The following is a 24,390-nucleotide window of genomic DNA, read 5'->3' on the forward strand; positions in this document are numbered from 1 at the left end:
ACTGCCCATCTGCCTGCTCTGAAGGCAACCCAAGGATGGGGCAGGGTGGGGGACTGCCACAGAGAGCACACAGTAAGAACTGAAATATTTGACTGGACTTGGTCCTAACAGAGGCAAGTTTATTACCCTAAATGTCCTGGAAACCTTGTTGCCTCTGGCTCGAGAAGACTCCAGGCTCCGTCATTCCCGGAGAGCCGTCTGCAGCTAGCCTTGGCGTCCCTCTGCAAGTGGCTGTAACGTGAGTCACGGGGGCAGTCTCCAGTGAGGCTGAACATGAGGTGGGTACAGAGGAGAAAGGCTGCGCCTCCCCCAGCTTCGGGGCTGAAAGGCCAGCAGGCTGGGCATGGCCAATGGGCCCCCTGGGGTTTCTCGTGGGGCTGAGGGGTCAAGCATCAGCAGGGAGGAGAGGGAGCTCAGAGAGGACAGGTCATGCCAGGCCAGGCCCTGTGAGAAATGGCTCTGGTGTGGACTGCTGGGCAGACCCATAATATCAAAACCAGATATTGCCTTAGGATGGAAAGAACACGCTGGGTTCTTTCTCACAATCCTTTTCATTTAGGTAAAGGAGCAATGAGGTCCAGATGCACAATTCTTTCCCTTTGTGAAAGCCTTCTCACACTCAATGAGGGAGCCTCAGGCACACTCTTGCGGTGGTTTATTAATGTCACGAACAAAGCGTACTTTATGTTTATTTGAATTGGCCAATCAAAATGTTCTATACAAAGCAAACTTCATCATGAAATATTTAAATTAAAAATAAATTAGTTCCATCCTACAGAAATCTCCAGCTGCCATATACAAATAAAGAATGTCAGTTATAAATTAAATAAGTTAAAATAAATAATCTTAGGATACTCCGATAGGTCCAGCATATATCATCTGTTTGCTCCCTAACTTTGCTCTGGGCCCTGCTGTCTGTACTATGTAAGACTATTAGACGGTCCAGTGAGACGAGGCCCTCACTGAAGGAACACTTGACGCCCAAGTCTCCAAATCATGTTCTGATGTGAGGATTGGGTGTTCAGAGTTAAAACAACTGTTGAAGGGCAGACATCAGCAGGGTGAGAGCCCAGAAGCCTGGTCCTCTTATCCCCCCATGCCTTCTTACGTTCACCTGGAGATATGGAAACAGGCAACTTAGCAAAAAAGCAACACGTGGCCACAGAGCAGCAGCATATGACTAACAGTTGAGTCGGAGACCAGTAATGCAGCCAAGTTCTTCTTTGCACCAAGACATGGCAATTTCCAACCTAGTCTTAGATTAAATTTCACCATGGAGTCTCCAGTTATTAAATTGGTTGGATTAATTTAAGCTTCTGAATTAGAAAACAAGCCTTCTGGGCAGAATTGAGGCTACAGATGACAAATACACAGGCGCATGCCACTCATCCCCTCCACAAACAGGCATTACCAGTTGATCCCTCAGGCCTGTATCTCAGATTCCATCTCCACACGGCACTCCAGGCAGCCTCTGCCAAGCAACCGTGTTTAGCATTTGAGATGAAAATTATTTCCTAACCTTGATCTTTCTCTATATTCTGAACTACACTGTGTGAGAGAGTAAATATAACACGGGCATTGAAGCCTGCTGCCCATATGGGTTATGTGTCTTCAGACTAATTGTTTAACCACTTTAAACTGTTGTCTATTAAATGGGTAAGACCACCTAACTCAGTTGTTAGAAAGATTGGGACAATGTATGTAAAGTGCTCAGTGTCATGCCTGGCACATAGTAGGCATTTAATAAACAGTAGCTATCATTACCATATTGTCATTGTAAGGCTACTGATGTTGACAATGGAATTTATGATGACATTTCCATTGAAAGAGGAAAGCATAATATTATACATTAGGTTGAACCATATGAATTTGACAATCAATTGTTTTTGACTTACAAAAACAGCAATTTCTTCTGGTTCAACCAAATACATAATGATGTATTTTATTCAAGTCACTTACTTGTTCCAACTTTATCAAATTCTTCCCTTCAAAGATTTCCCCCAGAGACATACTCCTACCCCTCCAAACCTTCGTCGAATCCCTGCTAGAGTAAGCAAAGCAAGGAGTCTGTAAGGAAGTTGAGGACCCGGTATCTCATTCCACTGTCTGGTATCTAGTCACATGACCTCTTAAGGCCTTGGCTTCCCCATCTGAAGATAGGGAATAATTGTGCTTTCTTTAATAGGGACTTTTTGAAAATAAGAGATAGTGGAAGGGAAAGCACTTCTGGAAGTTAAAATCATTATACCAAAATAAGGTGGTATTAATTCCACTAGACTATGCCACTTCAGAAAACATTAGCATACAACATTCAATTTTTAATCATGTTTTTCTACAGAAAAGCTGCATGTAAAAGAATCGAGAATTCATGCAATCATGCCAAATGAATAAAACTGACCTTAACAATACTCTCAAGGGGATATTAGAACTGCTAAGTAAACATATAGTGCTTTGTCATTAAAAACCAGACCTCCTGAAGATGAAATAAATGTGATAACAGAATAGTAAGTGCCTCAAACATCAAGCTCTTACATTTATGCCAGAAATCACACACATTAGAACGACTCACAAGGAAGACTGAGGAATTGCCTGCTTCCTTCCTTGGAGGTTTTTAAAATGGGTCAAGTTTGATTTTGGTGTGGTTTTGCTTATAGATAGGGATATAAACTTTATGACCTCCCAAGTCACTTTCAGACCAATGGCTTTATCGATTCTAAGAAGGTACAGTTTCTTTCGCCTTCGAGGGAAGTTCCTGCCCTGCATCCTAAGCCAGGGTGATTGGTTAAGAAGGGAGGATGATGTGTTTGGACCAGCTACTAGCAGAGGTGAATGTGGCTCAGCTCCAATCTGGAAGTTTTCTCCCTTTGTGCAGTGAACTTTGCCCAACGCCAGGCACCTGGAGGGTCACCTTTAGTCGGCTTCAAAGGCGCTGTTGGTAGCTCCCACATATTCAGACTTCTTCTTGTGCCTTGTCCACATTTTCCGGAGGATGCTGGGGACACCGCAGGAGGCACTTCCTGTCAGCGGCAGGGAGGCTTCTGCTCCCTGGGGAAGGGTTGGATACTCCTCAGTCATCTTCTTGAGATGTCTGGATCTATAGAAAAGCCAGGGATGGGTGGGGAGGCAGTCACTTCATTGAGCCAGACTTTTAATTTTTGCCCTTGAGAAGAGTAGCCAGACTTCTCACTCCAACTCTGCTCACACATCCTGTGACCAGGCTGGAGGGTCACTGTTGGGACCCTCGCAGGAATGACGCCCTGGGGGATCCTCACATGGGTGAAGGAAGGAGGTGGCTCTGGGTACACTGGTTCATGGATCTCAAGTTCTGCTCTTGTCCCAAGTTCTCTTTTACCACCTCTCCCACCTTTACATGAACAATCTTGCTGGAAAGGGCAGATGTCCCAAAGCATCAGCTACTGAAAGAACATGAGCTCTGGGACTGAATCCTGCTCCGCAGCTACTGTGTGACCTCAGCAAGTGACTTAATCTCGACCAGCCTCAGTTCCCTCATGTGCAAAATGGGGATAATTTCAACTAGTTCACAGGGCATTTGTGAAGAGGAAAATGAGATAATAAAGCCTCCAGCAATAAATGTTCATTTTTCTCCTCATTTGTTCCCTAGTGAAAGAGATGGCCTTCCTTTTCAATAGCCAGGGTCCAGGAACAAATTGAAATGAGAATGCCTGAACTTAGAGACAAAGGAACCATTTAGAACCCTTCGCAACACAGTGATGTGGATCAGAAAGGTTGACCTCTATTGAGGCACAGTAAGTTTTTGCTGGCTTGCTCAGCAGTCAGCAACAGCTATTGCTGCTCAGAACAATTTGCTACTAGAACTTAATACAATCTAAGCGATTTTCTTACTTTTCTCCAATTAGGTTCCAACATATTGAGTGACTTCGCTTTTATACTTCTTTCTACATGACTTTCTCTTATCTAGAAGGGCTTCACACTGGTGTAGTCCTCCCTGTACTCTCACAGTTTTCAAGCTGTGCACCACTTGGTTTGATATTCTAGCCCGTGGTCCTGCACATGTGCATAGCTGACATGTTCCCAAGTAGTGTCTTTCCAATTACTAGATTGTAAGTTTCTTGAAAAATGATAGCAACAGTTAGTGCTAAGCTCCTCACACATGATCTCATTCAATTCTCACAACCACCCATCAAGAGGGGTACTATTATCATCCTCATGTTTTGGTTTTGTTTTTAAATAAATGAGGACATGGAGGTCTGAATAACTTGCCTCAAGTCATAGCTATCAGTGGCAGTGCCAGGCAAGCAAGAGATCTGAGTCAAGAGCCCAGAGCCTTCCTCATCTCCTAAACCACTTTCCTGCTAGCTGCAGTACGGAGGGTGGTGGCAGAGGAACAAAGGCACATACTGAATTGAGTCTGAGACTCTTGCCTGCCATCTTCTCAGTGCAACATGGAAGGCAATGAGGGGGTCGCTGGGCGATTATCCACTCCTGCTGCTCTAGCTGCTGGTTCTAGACCAGAATGAACAGCAACATGGGGCTTATAAATTTGGTTTGAAACTTTTCTGTCTTAAGCACTTCCGTACCTTTGGGGAGGGATCCTTAACCTAATTCATGAGGCATCTCTGACACCAGTGTGGGAGGCTCTGAATAAGGCCTGTGATTACATTTATCTAATTAACCAAAACCCCTCCCAAATGACACTTCTCCAAGTCTAAAGAGTGGTGTTAACGAAGTGGAAACCATCAGAAACACTTCAGCCTAATCCTAGGGAAACAGCTGATGAGGCGCGCCAGGGACCCAGGATTATTGCCCTCATTAAAAGGTAATTTACAGCTGGCATGGATTTTATTTTAGCATCTTGAGAGTCTGTAAACCAGGCCACCTGTTACTCTTCTGCCGCAGGACCAGAGCAGGCAGGGAGCCCCGCAGGCGGCAGGGCTGGGAGGCACAGCACTTACCCTCTTGTCAGAACAGCTCCATTCTCTGGGCCTGTGGCTGCCACCTCCAGGACGGTGGGGGCTTTCACTGAGATCCGGGCCACCGGAGGAATCTGGGTGGTGGGGAAGGGGAAGGGAATATGAGCTGTAGCCATGTTCCCAACTCTGGCACTGACTGGAGCCATTTGAAAGGGGGATGGCTAAATGGAACCACCCCCAACCTAGGGCAACAGTCCTTACGCTTTGGCGGGCACCAGCCTCCTCTGCAGGGCTTGTTAACACAGTGCTGGGCCCACCCCAGTTTCTGATTCAGTAGTTCTGGTGTGGGCCTGAGAATGTGCATTTCTAACAAGTTCTGAGGTGCTGCTAGTCCCGGGACCCCACTTTGACAACCACCAACCTAGAGAAACTTGAGACAGAGCAACTCAATCTGAGAACACACCCCCACTAGCTGTGTCCACTTTGTCATCGAATCCTGCAGATTCTTGCTTGGAAATACTGACTAGATTAGTGCCATCCTCTCCATTTCCTCTGCTGCAGCCTTCAGGGCCAGTCACCGGGACCTCCGTGTTTCTGACCAGACCCGCCACATTCCCTAGGCCTTCCTGGACTCGAGCACTGCAGGGCCTCCCCACTGCAGGGCAGGCAGAGGCCAACTGCAGCCTGCTCTTCAAGGCCCTTCAAACCCAGACTCTCCCTCATCTATGCAGCTCCACCCCTATGCAGTACACCCCACGTGTACCAACAGTTCCAGTCCCAGCAGGCCTGTTCCTGCCCTTCCTAATGCTCACGCACAACTCCGCATCTTCACTCAGCTTTTCCTTCACTCTCCACATTGAGCCTCATCTCTGCTTGCCCTTCAAGGCCACTTCTTACAGGAAGCCTTCCCTAAGGCTGGTGGCCAAAGTTGATTTTTCTCTGTCCTCACGTCCCCACTGCACTGATTACCTGTGTGACATCCCACCAGTTCTATCTTTTTCGGTTTTCTACTTGTTTCCTGTTTGTCCAGTCTCTGAGTCCCCAGGAGGCTGTGTACTGTGTGGCAGGGACTGGGATTAACCCCTTTGGTGGTCCTCCTCAGCTCTCCTAAAGGAGGTGGTGAGTGCTCAAGAAAACATGGGCTGAATTGAAAAGTAACCGGTGGCCTAACCAGGGCTGAGTCCAGCGTTTGCTCAGTCCATAGACACATGTTATGCTTTGTTTCTCTGCCCCAAGTCCCACTGAAGGTTTAAGGTCACCACATTCCTGGAATTGCTGGGAAATTCCAGGTCAAGGACACTATGATTCACCACCCCCTTCTCTCTCGAGCTGGCCAAAGGTTGTGGGCAGAGCTACTGTGCCACCTTGTGGCCTCTTGGGAGCTCTCCCTCCCCATTGTGTCAAGGGCCCCAGGAACATACAGCCCCTCCTTCTCCACTGTCCTTAGTCTGATCTCCAGTGCATTTCAGCATTGAATCAGATTTAGCCGTGTGAGCTCTGCACTGCCGTGACAGGCCACCGATGAGCTGCAGGACCCCAGCCCCACCGTCTCAGGCCCAGGCCCAGAGGAAGGGGCAGTCAAGCTGCCTCTTCGTCCTCCGCATTATTATTGGCCCCTCCTGTGTAACTGTGTCCCCATCACCACCCTATCCCATCACAACTTTGGCCTCCCGGCTGCAGCTACCTCTCTGCCAACAGCACTGAGCCCAGCCCAGGGCCCGGGGGCAGGTAATCCAAGGCTGTGAGCTGTCCTCTTCCCCTTGGCTTTAGTCTTCCTCTGGGCTCAGCTGAGGGCAGCTGTTTGAGCTGTCACAGCCCGACAACCTCCACTCTGTGGAAGCGGCCCAGCCATCTTCAGTTTCCCCTGAGTACTAGGTTGGGGCAAGGGGCTCCTGACAAAACAGCCTGTCCCATGCCTGCCCCATATGTGGTTTTCCTAATACACCTAAATGAGATACTTGGATTAGATTTCCTACTCAGACCAGGAGTGAAGTGCTCAGATCTCTGTCCGACTTGTCCCATAAGGATGAAGAGACTGGCCCAGACAATCCTGGGTCTCTTCTAGTTCTCACATGGCACAGTTGATGAATCTTGAGAGCTGATGTTCACAGAGCTCAGGATGCTCGAGCCCATCTCACCTCCATCCATGACTCCACCCCTACCATGCTAACCCAGAGGGTACCCACATTCATGCCCAGAAGATGGAGATGTATTTTTGTCAGGGTGATGCTGAGCTAGACCTGCACATGTGCCACCTGAGCCCCCTTCAGGGAGGAATACGCTGCCCAGCTGCAGGAAGACAAGCAGCAGAGGGCCTCATCTAAGGTCACGCGCTCCTGGGGCAGCCCACATGCCGTGCAGAACAAGGAGGAAACATAAAAGCTTGGCCATTTGGGTCCAACTTGGGGCCCCCTGGATGGGCAACACTTACCCCGGACCTCCCACCAGGAGGTGTCAGGCCTGCCGGGTGGTTCAGCGTTCCCTGTGCCCAAGTCTGCCTCCCTTCTGCTGTCACAGGTATTGATCCCTAATACACATCTCAAACCCCAAACCTCCACGCCTGCTCCAGGTGCAGTGCCCTCAGAGGTGTCCCGTCCTGAGATGACTGGTGTTTTGGGTTTTCACGATGCTTGAGACCCTGGCATCTCTTTATTCCCGTAGCTGTCCCAGGAAATTAGTCAGGTATTTCCACCTGGCAGAGGCCTACCATGGAAACCACTTATTGCTCCCCATGTTTGAAATGTTTGCTAGGTAATACCTTCTTCTGTTTGCCTAAGAGCTGAACTTCTGGCCGGAGAGAGCAGCAGCCAGGGGCGTGCCACAAGCTGATGGAGAGAAAGGGGAAAGAACCCTCAGGCCTGGAACAAAGGACACTGAGTCTCTCTTCATGGCGCAGTCAGGGCAAGAAGTTTAAAGCACAACAGATACAACTAGCCAGGCTTATTGTACTTACCAAAGATTTTCCATATGCTCTACTGCCGCACAGATTTGCAGATTTGGGTTCAGAAATCCCCACTGCAAAGTTGAACAGAGGAGACGTTACCCAGGGGCTCTGTGTTCTACGTCTCCCTGGTTCAGCATCAATTATCTCGTTAGCTAATCAATCACAAGCAGGGAATTTCTAAAAGGCTTTGTACCAAGCAGCAAACTCAGGCAGTAGGGTCAGGCAAGGGGGCACCTGTCAAGGGTCACTTGCATGCCTAGCTCTCTTCCAGCGGCCAGAACTAAGGTCTCACAAGAGCACGTGTGTGGAAGCATTTAGCACCATGTCTGTGCACAGTAGGTGCTCAGAGAATGTGCCCTCAGCTCCTCTTCCCTTCCTAAGGCCCCAGATCACAAGGGGTTATCAGGAGTTAAGTCTTCACAGCTGGGATCAATTACCCAACCAGGACACCTCTCTAGGAAGATGAGCCGAGAAGTCCTGCCTGGGGACGGGGGAAGTAGAGCCTCAGAACATGGAAGGACTGGAGTCTGTCAGCGTCCTGAGACACCAGCCACGTGAGATAGATGAACATGAGAATCTCTTGCTATGCCTTTGTTCCTGAGGCCCGACCTACTTCTCAGTAATTTCTACCCTGAAGCCTGCAGCTTCTGAGAATCCAGGTGTTGAGCTGAGGCAGCAGCAATAGGTGGGGGAAGTTAGCTTTCAACATGGTCCTCTCCTGGGGCAGATGTTCCAGAATGAGCCCCATCCTATCACATTACAGCACACCAAAATGCAACACTCCCACTCCCTGGAAAAAATCTCAATGCCAAGAAAATAAAAAATGACCAGACTATCAAGATCAACCATAATGTGCAATACTTTGGCATAAGTAACAGCTCATATTTCAGTATCTACTGTGTGTCAGGCACCATGCTGAGTGTAAAACATGAATACAGTTTCATTCAATCCTCACCTAACATGATACCTACCTGTTAGGTATCATGATAGTCCCTACTTTCTAGATGAGGAAACCAGGGCTTTAGAGAAACACGACAATTAAAATGAAGCCAGGTAAGGACAATCTAGGGAATGGCAAACTGACCTCTTTGGTGAACTTTCAGGGTTGGGGAACTTGACTGAGGGACCCCCCCAACCCAGTCTGGGAGGACTTTGCCAGGTGGAAAGAGACAGGGAGGGCAATCCATAGAGGGAGCGGTGTCAGCGAAGGAAACAGAATATAATATAGTAGTCAGAGAATTCCACTGCGGCTCAGGGTTGCTCTGTGTATGGACAGAAGATGGTCCTAGGGAGGTCAGCAGAGGATGGGTCTTGGACGGCCTTGGACATGGTCTGGAGGGTGGTCAGGGGTGGGGAGGACACAGTGTTAAAAGAGTGATAGCAGAGGCAGATTTCTGCTTTAGAAGACCCCTCTGGTAGCCTTGTCGAGAAAGGGGGACTGGTGGCTGAGGGCCAGGGTTGGCTGCAACACAGATGAAGGGAGTCTGAGCCCAGGGCCTGAGGTAGGTACCAGGAAGGAGAGACGAGACATAGCTAGGAGCTGACGCTGTCAGTGCTAATGTGTGAAGTGGTGGGTGGAGTGTGGTTGGGGCAGGACAAGGGAGTGTTAGGGAAAACATCCCAGTGGCTTGCTGGAAAGATGGATGAAGGCCTCAGCAGAGAAAGGAACAGAAATTTGAAGGAGGAAGATGAGTTCCCTTTGAACAAATTGATTCTGAGGTGCCCAGGGACAACTTGGTGGAGAGATTCTGCAGGCAGCCCCTTCTCCCAGGCCCAGGAGGGGGGCTGTCCCCTTTCCAGGGACTGAAGGCCCACCTGCTCAAGGCTCATGGTGAGACTTTCTCAGCCGGGCCTCTGCCTTCAGAGTCCCTGCAATTTCCAAGATTCCTCGGAGAATCTTTCTCCCACGTGGGAAGACTACAATATCTGGGAGCCTTCTCCTATAGCTCAGAAAAGAAACAAGTCCCCAGATCTGAGACCCCTGGAGACACACGCCCTTCTGACAGGAGGATGGAAGACTTGATGCCAGGCCTTTCGTGTGGAGAGCTCTGGGGTCTAGCTTTGACTCAGAAACCCTCCTGTTGTCCCACCCCCTCTGGAATCTATCAGATTGGGGAAGCTGAAGAAATTGAATCAATGCCCAGCTCAATCGCTTTTTTTTAAACCTGACTAGCACATTCCCTGCATGAGCTGACTGTCACATGTTGGGCAGATTCTCTCCATTTCATAACTTACTGTTCTCCTCTTTCAGAACAAAAGACTGCCTTGGGCAATCCAGGCTTCTACAAACTACTTCGAAAGGGAAGAAAGTGGCCCCTAATACTAGACAGTAGGGAAGACATTATTCTCCCAGGGGGAAGAGGCATTAGCTAGGAAATCAGGAGACCCAAGATTTAATCTCAGTTCCATTACTAATGAGCAGTGTGACCTTGGATAGGTCAAATAGTGTCTATGGTTTCAGTTTCCTCTTCTGTAAATCAGCAGGGGGTGGTTGCCAGCAAGTTCTCAGGAGATTCTGCTGCTCTGGGGACCCCACTTTGAGAAACACCCATTAGATCATCTCTAAATCCCTGCTAATCAATATGTTGTCCTCAGACCAACATCATTAGCATCATTTGGAAGCTAATTAGAAACAAAACCTGGGGCCCTACTCAGTCCCATTGAATTAGAATCTGCATAAAAACAAGATATCCAGGTGAACCTTCTGCACACTAAAATTTGAGAAACATGGCTCTAAATTCACTTTATGATTCTGAAGCGAAGATATTCTTTCTACACACACATGCACCCACCCACCTGCCTATATATAGACACAGAAAAATTTATCTCTTCTTAATTTGCAAGGCAGATTGTGGTTTTCCTAATGCTTTCACTCTACGTACATATGTGTATATGTAATCACTTAACTAGAGAATATAGCTTGATTTATGTATTCTTATAAAGAGGATCGTAAAACCAGGTTAGGGCGTTAGCGATCATAAGACATCTTAGAGATCCAGTCTGGCATCTATGAAGCAGCAAAGAGAAGCTGGATGGATGAAAGGACATCATAGAGTCTTATTTCAGCTCTTGTAACACAAAATTAACACCAAAAAAGCTTTGAGAAGGACATCCCAGACTTGCCATTGTATATTTTTGGAATTAAAATATGAATAACTTTAGGCTGTGGGCATAACAGAAATAAAGTAAACCAGCCATTAAAGGCAAAATACCAGCACAGACTTCAGCAGGCTGGATGCAGACTCCTGTTTAACTGCTTGGGGTGGAAGCCATTTTCAAAAATAATGTTGAAGGTAAGACTATGTTTCCAGTTTTCAAAACAAATTTGTCCCTAAATTCTTTTCATGGATTGTTGAAATAGGCTAAGTCATTCAAGTTTAAAATGGTGAGATTTTAAGAGGGCATAACTAACACACACGGCTGTAAAATAAATAATGTTGGCTTCTTTTGCTTCATGAGTCATGTCTGCACTGGCTTTCTCTTCCCCAGAACAGAATGATTTTCATCTCTTCCTGAATCCGGCAGGGCTTCCTGTGGAGCAAGATGGTAGATGAAAGCATCTTTGCTCCTTACCCACACCCAGAAGCGAGTGTTTTACAGGTGAAGGTGTTTTTATGGTGCTGCTGTAGGTGCGGCCCAAGAGCAGGTGCATTCAGAGGAGGAACAGCATGGACCTGGGAAAAGCCGTAGTCCCCACGCCACAGGTGCTGCGCTCACCTGGCGTGACGGAGGACGCCCGAGAGGACTACAACACGGGGGGACAAAACACACGCGAGGACGCACACACTGCGGCTGCTGCTCTACATGCGTCACTGCCCCCCCAGGGCGGGTCCCCGGCCTCGGCCGGACGCACGTACCGGGTCTGGCCGGGGTCTTCGCCGGCTGGGCGCCGGGCGGCCGCGCGGTCTGCAGCCGGCCCGACCTGCGGCCCTCGTCCCGGCGGTCGCTGCGGTGCGGCAGCAGCTCCAGGGCCCGGGGCGTGTGGAGGTCCGACTCGATCACCACCTGCCGGGAGGAGGAAGGACAGTCAGCTTGTTCTCCCCCGGATCCCAGGACCCACGGCGAGGCCCAGGCCGGCAGCTTTGCAGGTGGACGTCGTGCTGGCAAGGAATGATCAGAGCCTCCTTCCTCCGGCGAGTGCTAGGGGCAGTGAGAAAACCTGGGTAAACTGGCCTGAATCAGTTAACTGTTTTATTTAACTTCAGCGTCTCAGATGGTGCCATGGTGCAGGAAATGAGGGTTCTGGGGGTTCTTCACGAGCAGTCCCTTCACAGAGGCAGGAGCCTGGGCCATGAGGCCAAAAATCCGGGCTAGTCACCTGCTCTGTGGCCTGATGTACTTTGACAACAGGACAGGCTATTTGAGATACGGACAGTCCTGGAAATCGGCATGTGACAGTCTTTGCAGCCATGTGGATGCCCTTGTTCATGCAGAGGGAATACCTAGGGAGAGGACTCCGGGCCCAACTGATTCCCAGGTTTTAAAAAGAAAGAGGCTGCTGGCAAGACAGAGCACGCACACTTCCCCTCCCCCCTACAGAATGCCTAGGGCGGAGGTCCGGGAGGAGCTGGGAGATGGATTTCCACAGGGGTGGTTCAGTAAGTGGAGATCTCCTGAACCAGAACAGGGTGAGAAATGCTGAGGCCTTTTTGGTAATGGTCACCTGCTGAATAGTTATTCTGAGAAGTCCATTAAGGGGAAATACCCCTTTAATCAGAGCCCACCAAAAAGGGCCTTAAAGCTTATAATAAAAAAGCTTAAATCATTGTAATAATTTAAATGTAAAAACGTGAGACAAATATTGTATTTTATCTTACGACCAAGAGGGATGAAGGGAATTTTAGCAGTCTTTGCTGCATATCCTGCATGTTTCTATACATATCCAGGACACGGGGGTCTTCATTCTGAATGTCTTCACTCCCCCACAGCTGTGGGAACCTCCAACGTTACATGGCAGCTGCCCTGAGGTTGGCATTCACTGGCTCGCTCCTTCCTTCTGCAGAAATCCTGCAAAGGCACGTTCTGTGCCAGATCCTGGGCACACAGCGCATCTGTGAGTGAGGTGGCCCCATCTCAGCCCTTACCATCTGGCTTCTGACAGATCCCTCTCAGTTGTCTGAATATAACAATTGTATTACTTTTGGAGGATGCTGAAGCAAAAAAGACTGATTTTGTGTGTGTGTGTGTGTGTGTGTGTGTGTGTGAGGAAGATTGACCCTGAGCTAATACCTGTGCCAATCTTCCTCTATTTTATGTGGGATGCCGTCACACATGGCTTGATGAGCGGCACTCAGTCTCCGCCCAGCATCCAAACTGGCAAACCTTGGGCTGCTGAAGTGGAGCGTGTGAACTTAACCACTACGACACTGGGCTGGCCCCAAGACTGAATTTTTAAATATCGTAATGGGGTGATACTTCAATTGAGTGGAGAAAAATTGGACCTTAATAAATATTGTTGTCAGGCCCTGGGGGAAATAGATCCCTGTCCACACTTCTCATACCAAAATGAATACTAGAGCAAAGATGCATGTTAAAAAAAACCAAAAAACAAACTCTAGAATAGAATATGGCTCAATATAACATGTGTTACATATAATGGGGAATTATCCTTATGGACGTAGAACTCTTACAAATCAATAAAGAAGAAGAACAATAGAAAAATGGGGCAAAAAACATGATTCAGCAATTGACGGTAGAAATACAAATGGCTAGTAAACATGAAAAGACACTGAACAATTGTAATTAAATAAATGCAAATTAAAATAAGAATTGGTCAATGATGAAGCAGTTAACTCATTTGGATTGAGGCAGACCTGAGTTCAAACCCCAATTTTAACTCTTGGTGGTTATGTGGAAAGGGCATATTCTGTCTGCCTGGCTGTTTGGGGGCAGCGTAAACGCCTGTCGTTAGTAGAGATTTTCGTAGCACAGCTTGCTGTTTTTCTTCATGCCACATATTTATCTACTGCATCTGAGAACGGTTCATGTCTCCCACAGAGGAAAATAAGAGGAGCTGTCACTCTGCTTCAGCTCACCACAGGTAGTCCTTTGCTTAGAAAATTAAGAGCCCAAATTTGGTCTTTTCTGGGTTAGGAAATTCACTCTTCTTAGGCCCATTTTAGGACCCAGACTCATGCATTCTTTGGGGAAAACTGATAATTCAGGAATGTGTAGGATTTGTCCCCTTTCTCCTCAGGGCCCTGCAGAAGGAGGTGTTTCTGTTTTCAGCACGCCTTCAGCGAGGCTCGGGGCAGCACCCGTCCACCCCGCGCCAGCCGTGAGACGCAGCCGTGGGTGGTGTGGCACTCAGCTCCCTGCACATGCGTCCCCTCTGCTCTCCGCCTTTCCTTCCTTCCTCTTAGCACTGCACTCTGCATGCTGCTGCGAGGCCACCAGAATACTTGAACTTCCTGGATTAGTGGAAATTTGGAGCCCCGTTCCCCTGGACACGTGTGCTGTTTGGTCTAAGGGCCCTCCCCTGGAATGTGAGTCTTCAGGTTGAACAGGAAAGACCTGAGTCTCATGACTTGACACTCAGTAGTGTCTTTGCTGTTGACCTCCCATCACAGGTATTCCTGATTTTATCTTCATTCTCTCAGCATTCCTCTAAGGGAGGAGGAGCGAGGACTGGTGTGTTTTCAGACCCACTTTGTAGAAGGAGAAAGTGAGGCAGGATGTGAAAGCCTGAGTCGTCCCTGGGGGAGACCTAGCATTTTCTCTTCTGAATGGGAAGCAAGTGCTCCTTTCAGGAATGAGAAGTGCCACCTCTGCAACCCCTTCTCTGCAGTTGGAGGCAGAGAGGAGAAGAGAATGGGAAGGGAGAGAGTGGAGTGGCATTAGCTGCTCAGCCTCGGCTGGGTTTAGGAGGTTTGCTGGGCTGGAGATGAGGCTGCTTAGTTCCCAGGTCATGACTTAGGGCCCACTGCCTCTTCAGGGTGTATTCTCCAGTCCCCCAATGGATGCCAATAGCAAGAAAGGAAAGAGGAGAGGGACCCATCTCAGGAGATTTCCCTCTCATAGCTGGCCTTCTACTTGGTTCTTATTTCCCACAATAACAGAGGCTCTGAGAGGGCTCCAGAGCAGTGCGTTAGGCCCACACCAGGGGGTGGACAGCTGAATGGATGGTTGTGGCCTCCTGAGAGCCCGGTTTATTTTCTGGTCTGTAGGACACAGTCTGGGCTTGCTGCTGCTGCTGGTCTTAGAACAAACTGGCCTGAGAGTAGGCTCTTTAGCACCCTGAGTACAGGGATAAGATCGGGGAACTGAGGGGGTAGAGGGGTGGATATTAACAGGGAGAGAGAAGGAGAGACAAGGGTTTAATGTTGGATTTTTCTTTCCTAGGTCAGCAAACTGCCTGCTGAAAGCAGGGGAATGTACTAGTCAACAAGCTTTACTACAGTAAATTGAGGCTTCCCTGCTGGTCTTAGGTCAGTGATGGGAAGAACAGAGCACATGGGCTAGCACACAAGCCCCAGGATTCCATCCACTGATGCCTTCAGTTCGCACTTGTTTGTTTGCCAGCCTAGGGGGCTGGTAGGGAGTTAGAAAGACAGGGGAGACAGAGGGGATGGAGAAGCATCATGATTTTGGGCTAATGGGATCCGTAGCAATGTTCTATTCCAACTCCCTAATTTTACACATAGGGAAACTGAGGCCAAGAGAGGCTATTTGTCTTCAAGGTCACAGAGCTATAAGGGGCAGAGCCAGGATGAGAACCACGGTTTCATGATTCCTAAATGAGTGCTCTTTGTAAGACCCACAGAAATGCCTACATCCAGATAAGGATCTTCAAGTGTAATTGATTGCTCAGTGCATTTTGACAAATCAGATGACCGGACAAATCCCTCCTCCACAAGGCTGCAGTCTGGGGAGAATGTGACATTTACAGTCTCATTTCTTCATCTTTCCTGATGACGGCCCTGCTGCTTATTAGGAAGGGGCTCTGAAGCACAGTGGCAGTGGCTCCGTTGTACTGGGAGGCCTAACCGACCTGCACCTTAGAGTGAATTTATTCCTTTGAGCTACTCTTAGGATGTTGGTGGCATCAGGATGATCAGGATGTCAATAAAATTGCCTAACAATCCAAGACTGGGGAGATCAGAGAGACTGTCTAGAGAAGGAACATTGTGTGGCTGCCCTGGGTTCAGAAGAAAAGGTAACTTAGGAAGAGTCCAGAGAGGGAGGAAACTGGGACACTAAGCATGATTCAGAGAGGACAGAGATATTTGTCATGGTAGCCCAGGGAGGGAGAATAGACACAAATAAGAATTTCAGGACAAAGAAAGTTGTAAACATTGGTACATTAGAGCAGTTGCAAAATATGAATAATTTTCTTGGGAATTTAAAGGGAAGCCAAGGGCCAGTTGAATGAGGAAACAAGAGATCAGAGACAAGTCTTTGTTTTTTGGACTCAGTTTCCCCATCTTAGGTGGACTAAGGGACCTTTCCTGTCTGTTCTAATTTGAATGTTCTGTACGGCTGGGGCTGAATTTTACAAGCAAATGATGAGTCAGGCTGTTAGAGGAAATCAGACATTCAGAGGAAAGCTCAAAGGCCAGAGGGTGTTTTTAAGGTTCTGGCTTGGGCTTTATTAAGTTGTCTGGAGGAGGATTGCATATTTGAAGACAAGACCCTAGCTTTTGATTTTTTTGGGGGGATCAAAAGCAATTTTTATATGTATTCATAGACGAGTCATTTTTTTTTTTTCTCTGAGTAAAACTACTTTTGAAAGGGAAAGTTCCACAGTGCCTGGCTCACGTTGATTGGATATTCCAAGAGGTTGTGCCCCCGTTTTGGTGGTTTTGTGTCTCATGCCCATGTGGCTTCGCCTCCACCATTGAGAATAGTCTCCTTTGTTTAGGTCCTAAATCTCCTGGGAAGTTTCTTCCCTAGAACCCTATTTAACTACTAGAAAGTATAATGATTTGGTTTCCACTTTAAAACCTTTTGTAACCACCATCTGTCCTTATAAAGCCAGTAGGTATTGGTGTAAGGGGTGATTCAAACAGGAACCTTGTTTAAGGCTGGAAATTTAAGGCAAGAGCTCAGTTAAGAACTAAATATTCCAATTCCAGGGGATCTTCCCTGAGTCAGGAATGATTTGTGGCTCCTTCGAATCCAGAGTGATGCCGAATTCAGACTGAAAGTTCTGTTGTGAAACTTTTCGTAAACTTTACCTGCAAACAACGCTTTCCATTTCCATTTTTGGTAACACCCACTGCTCCTTGAAAGTTGGGAGCATTTTCTTTCTAGACTGTGGGCTTAAGTTTTCAGGGACCACGAAAGATGGGAATCTTTTGCCCCACAACAGAGAAATTTTCCATCCATTAAAAGCCCTTTGCTTTCTTAATATGTGAAATATTCTCAAAAGTCACTAAAAATAGGGGCATACAATTGACAGAAAAATGGGCAAAAGACTTGAGTGAAGAACCTGTTGGGAAAAAATATCAAAATCTATGAAAAGATGAATAATAATATTAATAATTCAAGAAATGCAAATTAAAACAGTAAGATATTTTCACCTATAAGATTGTCATGGATTAACAACATTGGCACCATATACTATTGGCTCAGAAGTTTGGTTTAAGGTACTTTAAAACACAGTTGCTACAAGTTTTTCAATGTTTATATCTTTTGAGCATTTTCATTTTTTAAATTGAGGAATAATTGACATAAAACATTGTGTAAATTTAAGAAGTACGACGTGTTGATTTGATAACACAGCATTTTCATATCTATGAATTTATCCTCAAAAACATTTGCATAAGAGCATAAAAAAAATGTTGAAGAATATTTCTTGTGGCATTGTTTTAGTGGAAAAAAATGGAGAAACCTCTTTATTGATGATTTGGTTACATAATTTAGAAAACTTCAGATTTTGTTTGGGTTGAAAAGTATAGTATATTCATACAGTGGCATACTCTGCAGCCTCTATAAGGGGTAGGGGATATCTATACTTATTCACTGGCATGTAAAGATGTTAAAGATTTATTGTTTCGTGAAAAAAACAAATTGCAAAACAGTGTGTTATTGAGCAATAAAGCATAATAATTATATGTTAGTGTATGGGAAATTTTCACTTAAAAAAACACCAGTACTTACTGAATGCTCAGTATGTGTCAGGCTCTGGACCAAGCACTTTACATGTATTAAATCATTTGCTCCTTCCAATGGTTCTTGAGATATGTGCTCTTGTCATCCCCGTTTTAAAGCTAAGGAAGCTGAGTCCCAGAATGGTTGGGCAACTTGCCCAAGGTCACAGAGCTAGAAACGGATAGAACTGGGACAGAAGCCCAGGCAGTTTGACTCTAAGTCTGCATGCCTAACACTATGTCCTACAGCTTCTCAGGACCTTCCAATGCTATAGTTTGTATTTTTGTAATGTTTCAAATTTTATAATGGGCATATACTGCTTTGGGAATTTTAAAAACACTAAATGTATATAAAAACAATGACTAAAACCCCATCTCACTCTCAGGACACTTAAAATTTTCTTTTTTAAATGGAGAATACGCTTTTAAAAATGGAAATACTTAGAAAATCAAAATGATGTTCTACGAAAAATTGTGACAGATATGCTAGAAACTCCAGTATAACCAAAAGGAAACAATTAGCAGTTGAAATAAGCCTTTTAAAGTGCAAAGATGTATTGACAGCTTTATATAAAGAAACCTGTAAGTAAAATGAGAAATTCACAGCATCATTAGGCTCTAAAGACATGTAAACTAGTTTTAAGGTAATGTATATGCTTATTAAAGTACCAAAAGATAATACTGAAAAATGAAAGCTAGTGTTGGTGAGGTAAATGGAAAAGCATTGCGGGAAGTCTGGCAATTGTTCAGAATTCCTGGTAATGTGTGACAAACTGTAAACAGAAATCATTTTTTAAAAATCACTATTATTTTCCACATCTAGCACAGTGTCTCTTACACGCAGTAGGAATGCAAATATTTGATGAATGGATGGATGGGTGGAACTGTTCTAATCCTTTTACTTGTTAATTCTACTTTGAGGCCTATGCACCACGGAATTAATCCAAAAGAATAGTATTTTGTACAAATAAATTCATTGCACTATTTATAATAGTGAAAAAATGGAATATTGCAAATGCCAAAAATAGGAGAATACCTAGGCCAGGGATGAAATACCCACATCGTGGTGGATTCTGTTTAAATAAGAAAAAAATGTGTATATGAAATGAGATTTACACTTTGCGTCTGGGGAAAATGACAGAATAGGGGGATCCCATTCAAAGCTGTTTGTTGTCTGGTTGACGTTTGTCATTTACTTTGGTTAAGTGGAGGATGGAGAATGCAACAGCGACAACTTGGGATCTAGAAAACCTTCCCGGTTTTTGAGAGCAGGGGAGAGACAGAGAAGAAGCTAGATATTGCTTTTTTAATGAAAGTCAATCAAAGGGATCAAAATGAAGTTTCCTTACATTCTTGGTCAAGAGGTGTTGAGAGCTTTTGACTCTTCTTCTGGCTGGACTGGACACTGGAAAGAGAGAGAAAAGAATGGTTTTAGAGAACACTGTGAGGCTGATGTAGCTACAGTAACAATACCGAGAGGCTTCGCACCTGGAGTGGGGCAGGGGCACAGAGGAGGGGGAATGGGAAGAAGAGGCAGATTGCAATTTTGATTTTAGATGTTATTTTGTTGAGTGCACCAGAGTTCATAGCAGCATTATTCACAATAGCCAAAAGGTGGAAACAACCCAAATGCCCATCAGTGGCAGAATGGATAAACAAAAAGCGGTATATACGTACAATGGAATATTATTCAGCCTTAAAAAGGAATGAAAGTCTGATACATGCTACAACATGGAGAAACTTTGGAAACATTAAGCTAAGTGAAGTAAGCCAGACATGAAAGGACAAATATTATATGAGTCCGCTTATGAGATACCCAGAGTAGTCAAATTCATAGCGACAGAAAGTAGAGTAGAGGTTACCAGGGGCTGGGGGAAGAAGGGAATGGGGAGTCGTTATTTCATGGGTACAGAGTTTCTGTTAGGGGTGATGAAAAAATTCTGGAAATGGACAGTCATGGTGGTTGCCAAACAATGTGAATGTGCTTAATGCCACAGAACTGTATACTTAAAAATGGCTAAATGGTAAATTTTATGTTGTGTATATTTTACTACAGTAAAAAAAAGCTTAAAAATCAATTAAACATAAAAAAAAAAACTTGCTTGGGAAAAGATGTGTTTTGTTGAAAATGGAGATACTCAGGCATCTCTTTTCCACACTGCTGCCAGAATGATTTACCAGGAACTGAAATCCCGCCGTGTCACCACCCTGCCTAGAACTGAAACGACTTCTTGTCGTATATCAGATAAGGGATCAGATGAGGGCTGTGCTGTTATTCTCTGCAAAGCGCTTGCAGCCCTGAAACCAGGAGTGCAGCGTGCTGGTTAATAGCCAGGGCTGCCAGTTCCTTTCACTTGTGTGTGAATCCAAACTTGACCGCTTGCCAGTTACGTGACTGGGGCAGATTACTCACTCTCTTGAAGCCTCACTTTCCTCATCTGTAAGAACAGGGTAATAATAGCACCTACCTCAGAGGGCTGTGGCAAGGATTACATGAACAAATCTTTATAAAGCCCTTGGCCCAGCACCTGGCAAAGGATAAGTTCCCAGGAATTAGCGGTGGTTATTCCGATTTTCCTCTTTCTCTGCAAGATGAGGGCAGGTGGAAGGAACAGGTGATAATGTCTAGAGCATTCCATTAGGATTTCTCTTTCTGGAGTTGTCTCCATTCCCCCTGATGTTTTCCGATTCCCCTTGCTAACCCTCCCTGTTGTTGCTTTTCCCCAAGAGAATTATTTTGAATGCTGTGCTACTGTTTACCCTTTGAATTAAACCCGCTCTCGTGTAGCTCAGGAAATAACTTCTGGTACATCTTCTTGGTAAAACCACATCTTTTATCTTTTGCATTTACTGTGAATTGTGTCTATGAAATCTTTCCCTTAAATGGCTTATTTCCTCTCTAGAAAGTAAAAATACACATTTGTCCTCTATTACAGACTTGATCTATGTCCTGTGCCTTTAAAATATGTAAGAAACACAGTAACATTTGCTGTTGCCGTATTTTCATGAGATATTAAGATGGCTCAGCTAAAAAAATATATAGGTATTAGGTTACACCCAATACATGTTTGTATATGTGTGTGTTGGAAAGAGGGATATAAAACAACAATAATAAATGTAATAATAGTTCACATTGAGCTTGACCAGGTGATGGCTTGACTTATTTCATTCACTCCTCCCAGCAACTCGATGAGGCAGGTACTCTTCATCAACTCCATTTTATAGATGAGGAATCTGAGGCTTAGGGGGTCACACAGTTGATGGTGGAAGAAGGCCTACACTCTTAACAGCTAGGCAACACTGCCCCTGCGCTGAACTTGAGCTCATAAAATGTTTTGGTCATTGCGCATTGAATAAACATGGCTGAACAGTAGCATCTGGAATAGGGCATACCAGGGAGGACTGTAACGCTCACGAGTTAAAGTCAAAGCTGCCTGTGTTTCTGCAGTTAGGGAAGGTGGGGATGCAATGGAGAGTTACCAGTCTCTCTCATCAGCAGTGACTCAAGAAGAACTAGCACCGTCTTCTCTCAGAGAGTCCTCTGTTTGATGGCTTTGGAGAAGGCAAGACGTACAAGGAGGCATACTTCTTCCGTTTGCGGTCTAATATAAAATTGCAAATGCTCCTTTTCTAGAGAACAACTTCCTGAGCAGTGAAATGTCCATCAACGCTAATGAATACTTGGTTTAATACCAGGAGGTGGCCATGAATGAACATGGCAAGAAAGGAATATAGCTTAAATGTTTATCTTTGAACATATTCATTGCTCTAAATATGGAATAAAAATCGAAATCACTTTGTAAGTGATGTATTTAATGGTGCTTACCACATGCCAGGTACCGTTCTAGATGCTTTTTGTATTTATCTATATCTCATTTTTTCCCCCGTAATTACCCTGGAAGGTAAGTTCTAGTTCTCCCTTTTACAAAAATAGAAACTCAGGCACAGAGAGGTTAATCAGTCTGCCCAAGGTCACACAGTACAGAAGTGGCAGCAGTCTCTTGACCACTATGCTCAGCAAATGGAGTCAAGGTCCTGTTTTGAATGATTTTATTCAGGTGAAGTTGCTCCTGAATTGCATACAAAGGTTTTAATTAAAAAGGGCCATTTGGCTTTGCACTTTTTTCTCCTTTTAAAAATTTTTAAAGGGAAAAAAATGACAGGAAATAGATATATTTTAACATTTTCATATTTGCTTCCGATTTGTTTCCTTCTCATATAAGATAAATTAAAAGTGAGAGGATGAGTTTAGGTCCCTTTCTAGCCTCCCCTAAGTCCTCTTCCCTCCCTCCCTAGGGCTCCTAAAATCACTCATTTTATCTGTGTCTTTCCAGCCTATGTTTTCATACTTTTCTGTGGACATGTATCCATAAGCAATATACAGTATTGTTTTGTATTTCCAAATTTAATAATTGTTATCCTACATATATAATTTTTCAGCCTGCTTTGTTTTCGCTCAACATTATGCTTTTGAGCTCTGTCTGTGTTCGTACACAGAGATCTAGTTCATCCCTGTTGACTACTGTGGAGTATTCCAGAGGATGATGACACCACACTTCGTCCCTTCCCCTCTTCAAGGACGCTTAGGTTATTTTCAATTTTGCCCTCCTAGAATCAATGCTACCGTGAGCATCCACGTGTGAGAGTATTTACCGGGAAGTGGAACTGCCGGGTCAGAGGGTCAGCTTTGACTTTCTAGGTACCTTTCAGAGTCTCCAGAGAGAGTTCCAATTCATACACGTGGGCAGACTCCTAGCTCTTTTTTTCTATCTGGCAGTGGATGTCTAAAGCTTAATTTATGTTCTGCGGGCTGTCTCTCTGTGGCCAGGCTGAGTCTCTCCCTTCCCCCCTGAGCAATGGCCCCGTCGGTGGCTGACACGGGAAGAAGAAAGGAATTGTTTGAACAGGAGGTCATAACACCAGCAAACATCCACCCCCCTTCATTCAAGTCTGACAATGAGAGCAGGGGCTAAGCCGGAGTCCTGGGCTCTCCCAGCAAGACAGGGGCTGCAGGGAGAGAAGAGAGGCAGCAGGAGAGAGGGCCAAGCTTTGGAGAGGGCAAGGGAACTGTCCAGTAACCAGACACCTGGAGCTCTGACACAAAGCCCTTCCTGGGACTTGACACCATTCACCTCCGAGTACAAGGACTTTCAAAGTCACACTTTTTGGCAGTACTAGTTCTAGGTTGAGTTTGGGGGCATGGCCCGGGGGTGGGTGTAGAGGCCACCCCCCAGGTCAAGCATTATATGACCATTTCACTAGCCTTCAGGCCACCGTGGGGGATATTTCTCCTGGCATTTCACAGCACAGTTAGAAATCATTCTTTTGAGCCAGCTGGTTCTCATTTCAGAACCCACCTGCTCACTGGAGAAGAGGAAAGAATCTATCTAGCTGCCCTGGGAATTTTGTTTTCATCTCTGTTTCTGCAAACAATGGCTTGCTGTCACTTTCCTCTGGCATGTTGGGTTGCCGGTATTGAGTTAAGTGGAGCAGGGGATATTTAACTGCCCTCATTTCCCCCTGGTTGGATTGTTTCTCCACGATTGATGTTTATCCACATGCCTCCTTCTAAGAAATAATAACAACAACAAATACCATCAAAACGGAGAACCCATCAGACCTCGGAGAGCGGAGGGTAAATCATAGTAAACCAGCACGTGATTGCCCTCACCCTCCTGCATACGGCGCCACGGTCAGGAAACATTCAAGGGCAATTTTACTCACCCTTGGAAGGAATCACAGTGGTGAAAACTTCTATATTTTCGTCACTGCAGCTGTAAATCTGATGCATCGTTTCAGCCTTCTCTCCCCAAAAGTGCGTGCGAACCGGAGGCCCCTCTCTGAACCCCTAGTCGCGAGGTTTCCTAATCCACTCTGGCTCCGGGATCATTGTGCAGGTCCACAAAAGACAGGCTGGGGCTGTGAGCTCATCTCATTCCAGAGTCTTCACTGCAACATTTTCTAATCCCATCTGTCTTTTCTTTTCTTTCTTTCTTTTTTTTTTTTATGAATCCTATTATTGCAAACCTTTGATTGCGTGTGGAGGCTTCAGTCCCCTCCCAGCCAGGACGTATTTAACATTTTTATTTTGCCGTGTCTGCGGCAGTGAATTTGGAAGTCTTTTGTGAAGTGATGATGAAGTGAAATCGCCTACTCGGTTAGCGCCGGGCTTGGCTGGAGAATTTCACCGAAAAGGAAACGTGAATTTTAGTCCCAGCGATTCCCCTTTTCATTTCAGAAATAAAGGGGCTTTTTTTCTTTCCTCCAGAAGAACTGGATATTCAGTAATTTGTCATGTGTTAGTCTGGCTTCCTTCAAAGTTGCTATTTTAAACAAAAGGACTATTTCTCCAGAGCGTTCTCGCCTCATGCCAGTACAAGACAAGGCTGACATTTCTAGAGAGCTGTGTGCTTAGCGTCTCCTTGCACAACCTTCAAGTGCTGGCAAGGACGTGGTAACAAGC

General features: G+C 45.7%; 1 protein-coding gene and 1 long non-coding RNA gene across 3 annotated transcripts; one reads left to right on the forward strand and one right to left on the reverse strand.

Annotated features, from left to right (window-relative positions):
* Positions 1-13,593, forward strand: LOC138915515 (uncharacterized). The gene is made up of 2 exons (XR_011421563.1): positions 1-278; positions 11,326-13,593. It is a non-coding gene; the product is annotated as an uncharacterized lncRNA (long non-coding RNA).
* Positions 639-24,390, reverse strand: VXN (vexin). Of its 2 annotated transcripts, XM_023648518.2 has the most exons (7): positions 23,652-24,351; positions 19,277-19,332; positions 11,694-11,841; positions 7,846-7,907; positions 7,651-7,717; positions 4,935-5,026; positions 639-3,094 (listed from the first exon to the last, which is right to left on the reverse strand). In XM_023648518.2, the coding sequence occupies exons 1-7, from the start codon at positions 23,716-23,718 to the stop codon at positions 3,068-3,070; spliced, it is 519 nt and encodes a 172-aa protein (XP_023504286.1). In that variant the 5' UTR covers positions 23,719-24,351; the 3' UTR covers positions 639-3,067. The 2 variants fall into 2 exon arrangements, with proteins under 2 accessions (XP_023504286.1, XP_001494799.1); XM_001494749.5 differs by lacking the exon at positions 7,651-7,717 and having other exon boundaries at positions 23,652-24,390.

This window comes from Equus caballus, chromosome 9, assembly GCF_041296265.1.
Source record: "Equus caballus isolate H_3958 breed thoroughbred chromosome 9, TB-T2T, whole genome shotgun sequence".
In the NCBI taxonomy this organism is placed as follows: domain Eukaryota; kingdom Metazoa; phylum Chordata; class Mammalia; order Perissodactyla; family Equidae; genus Equus; species Equus caballus.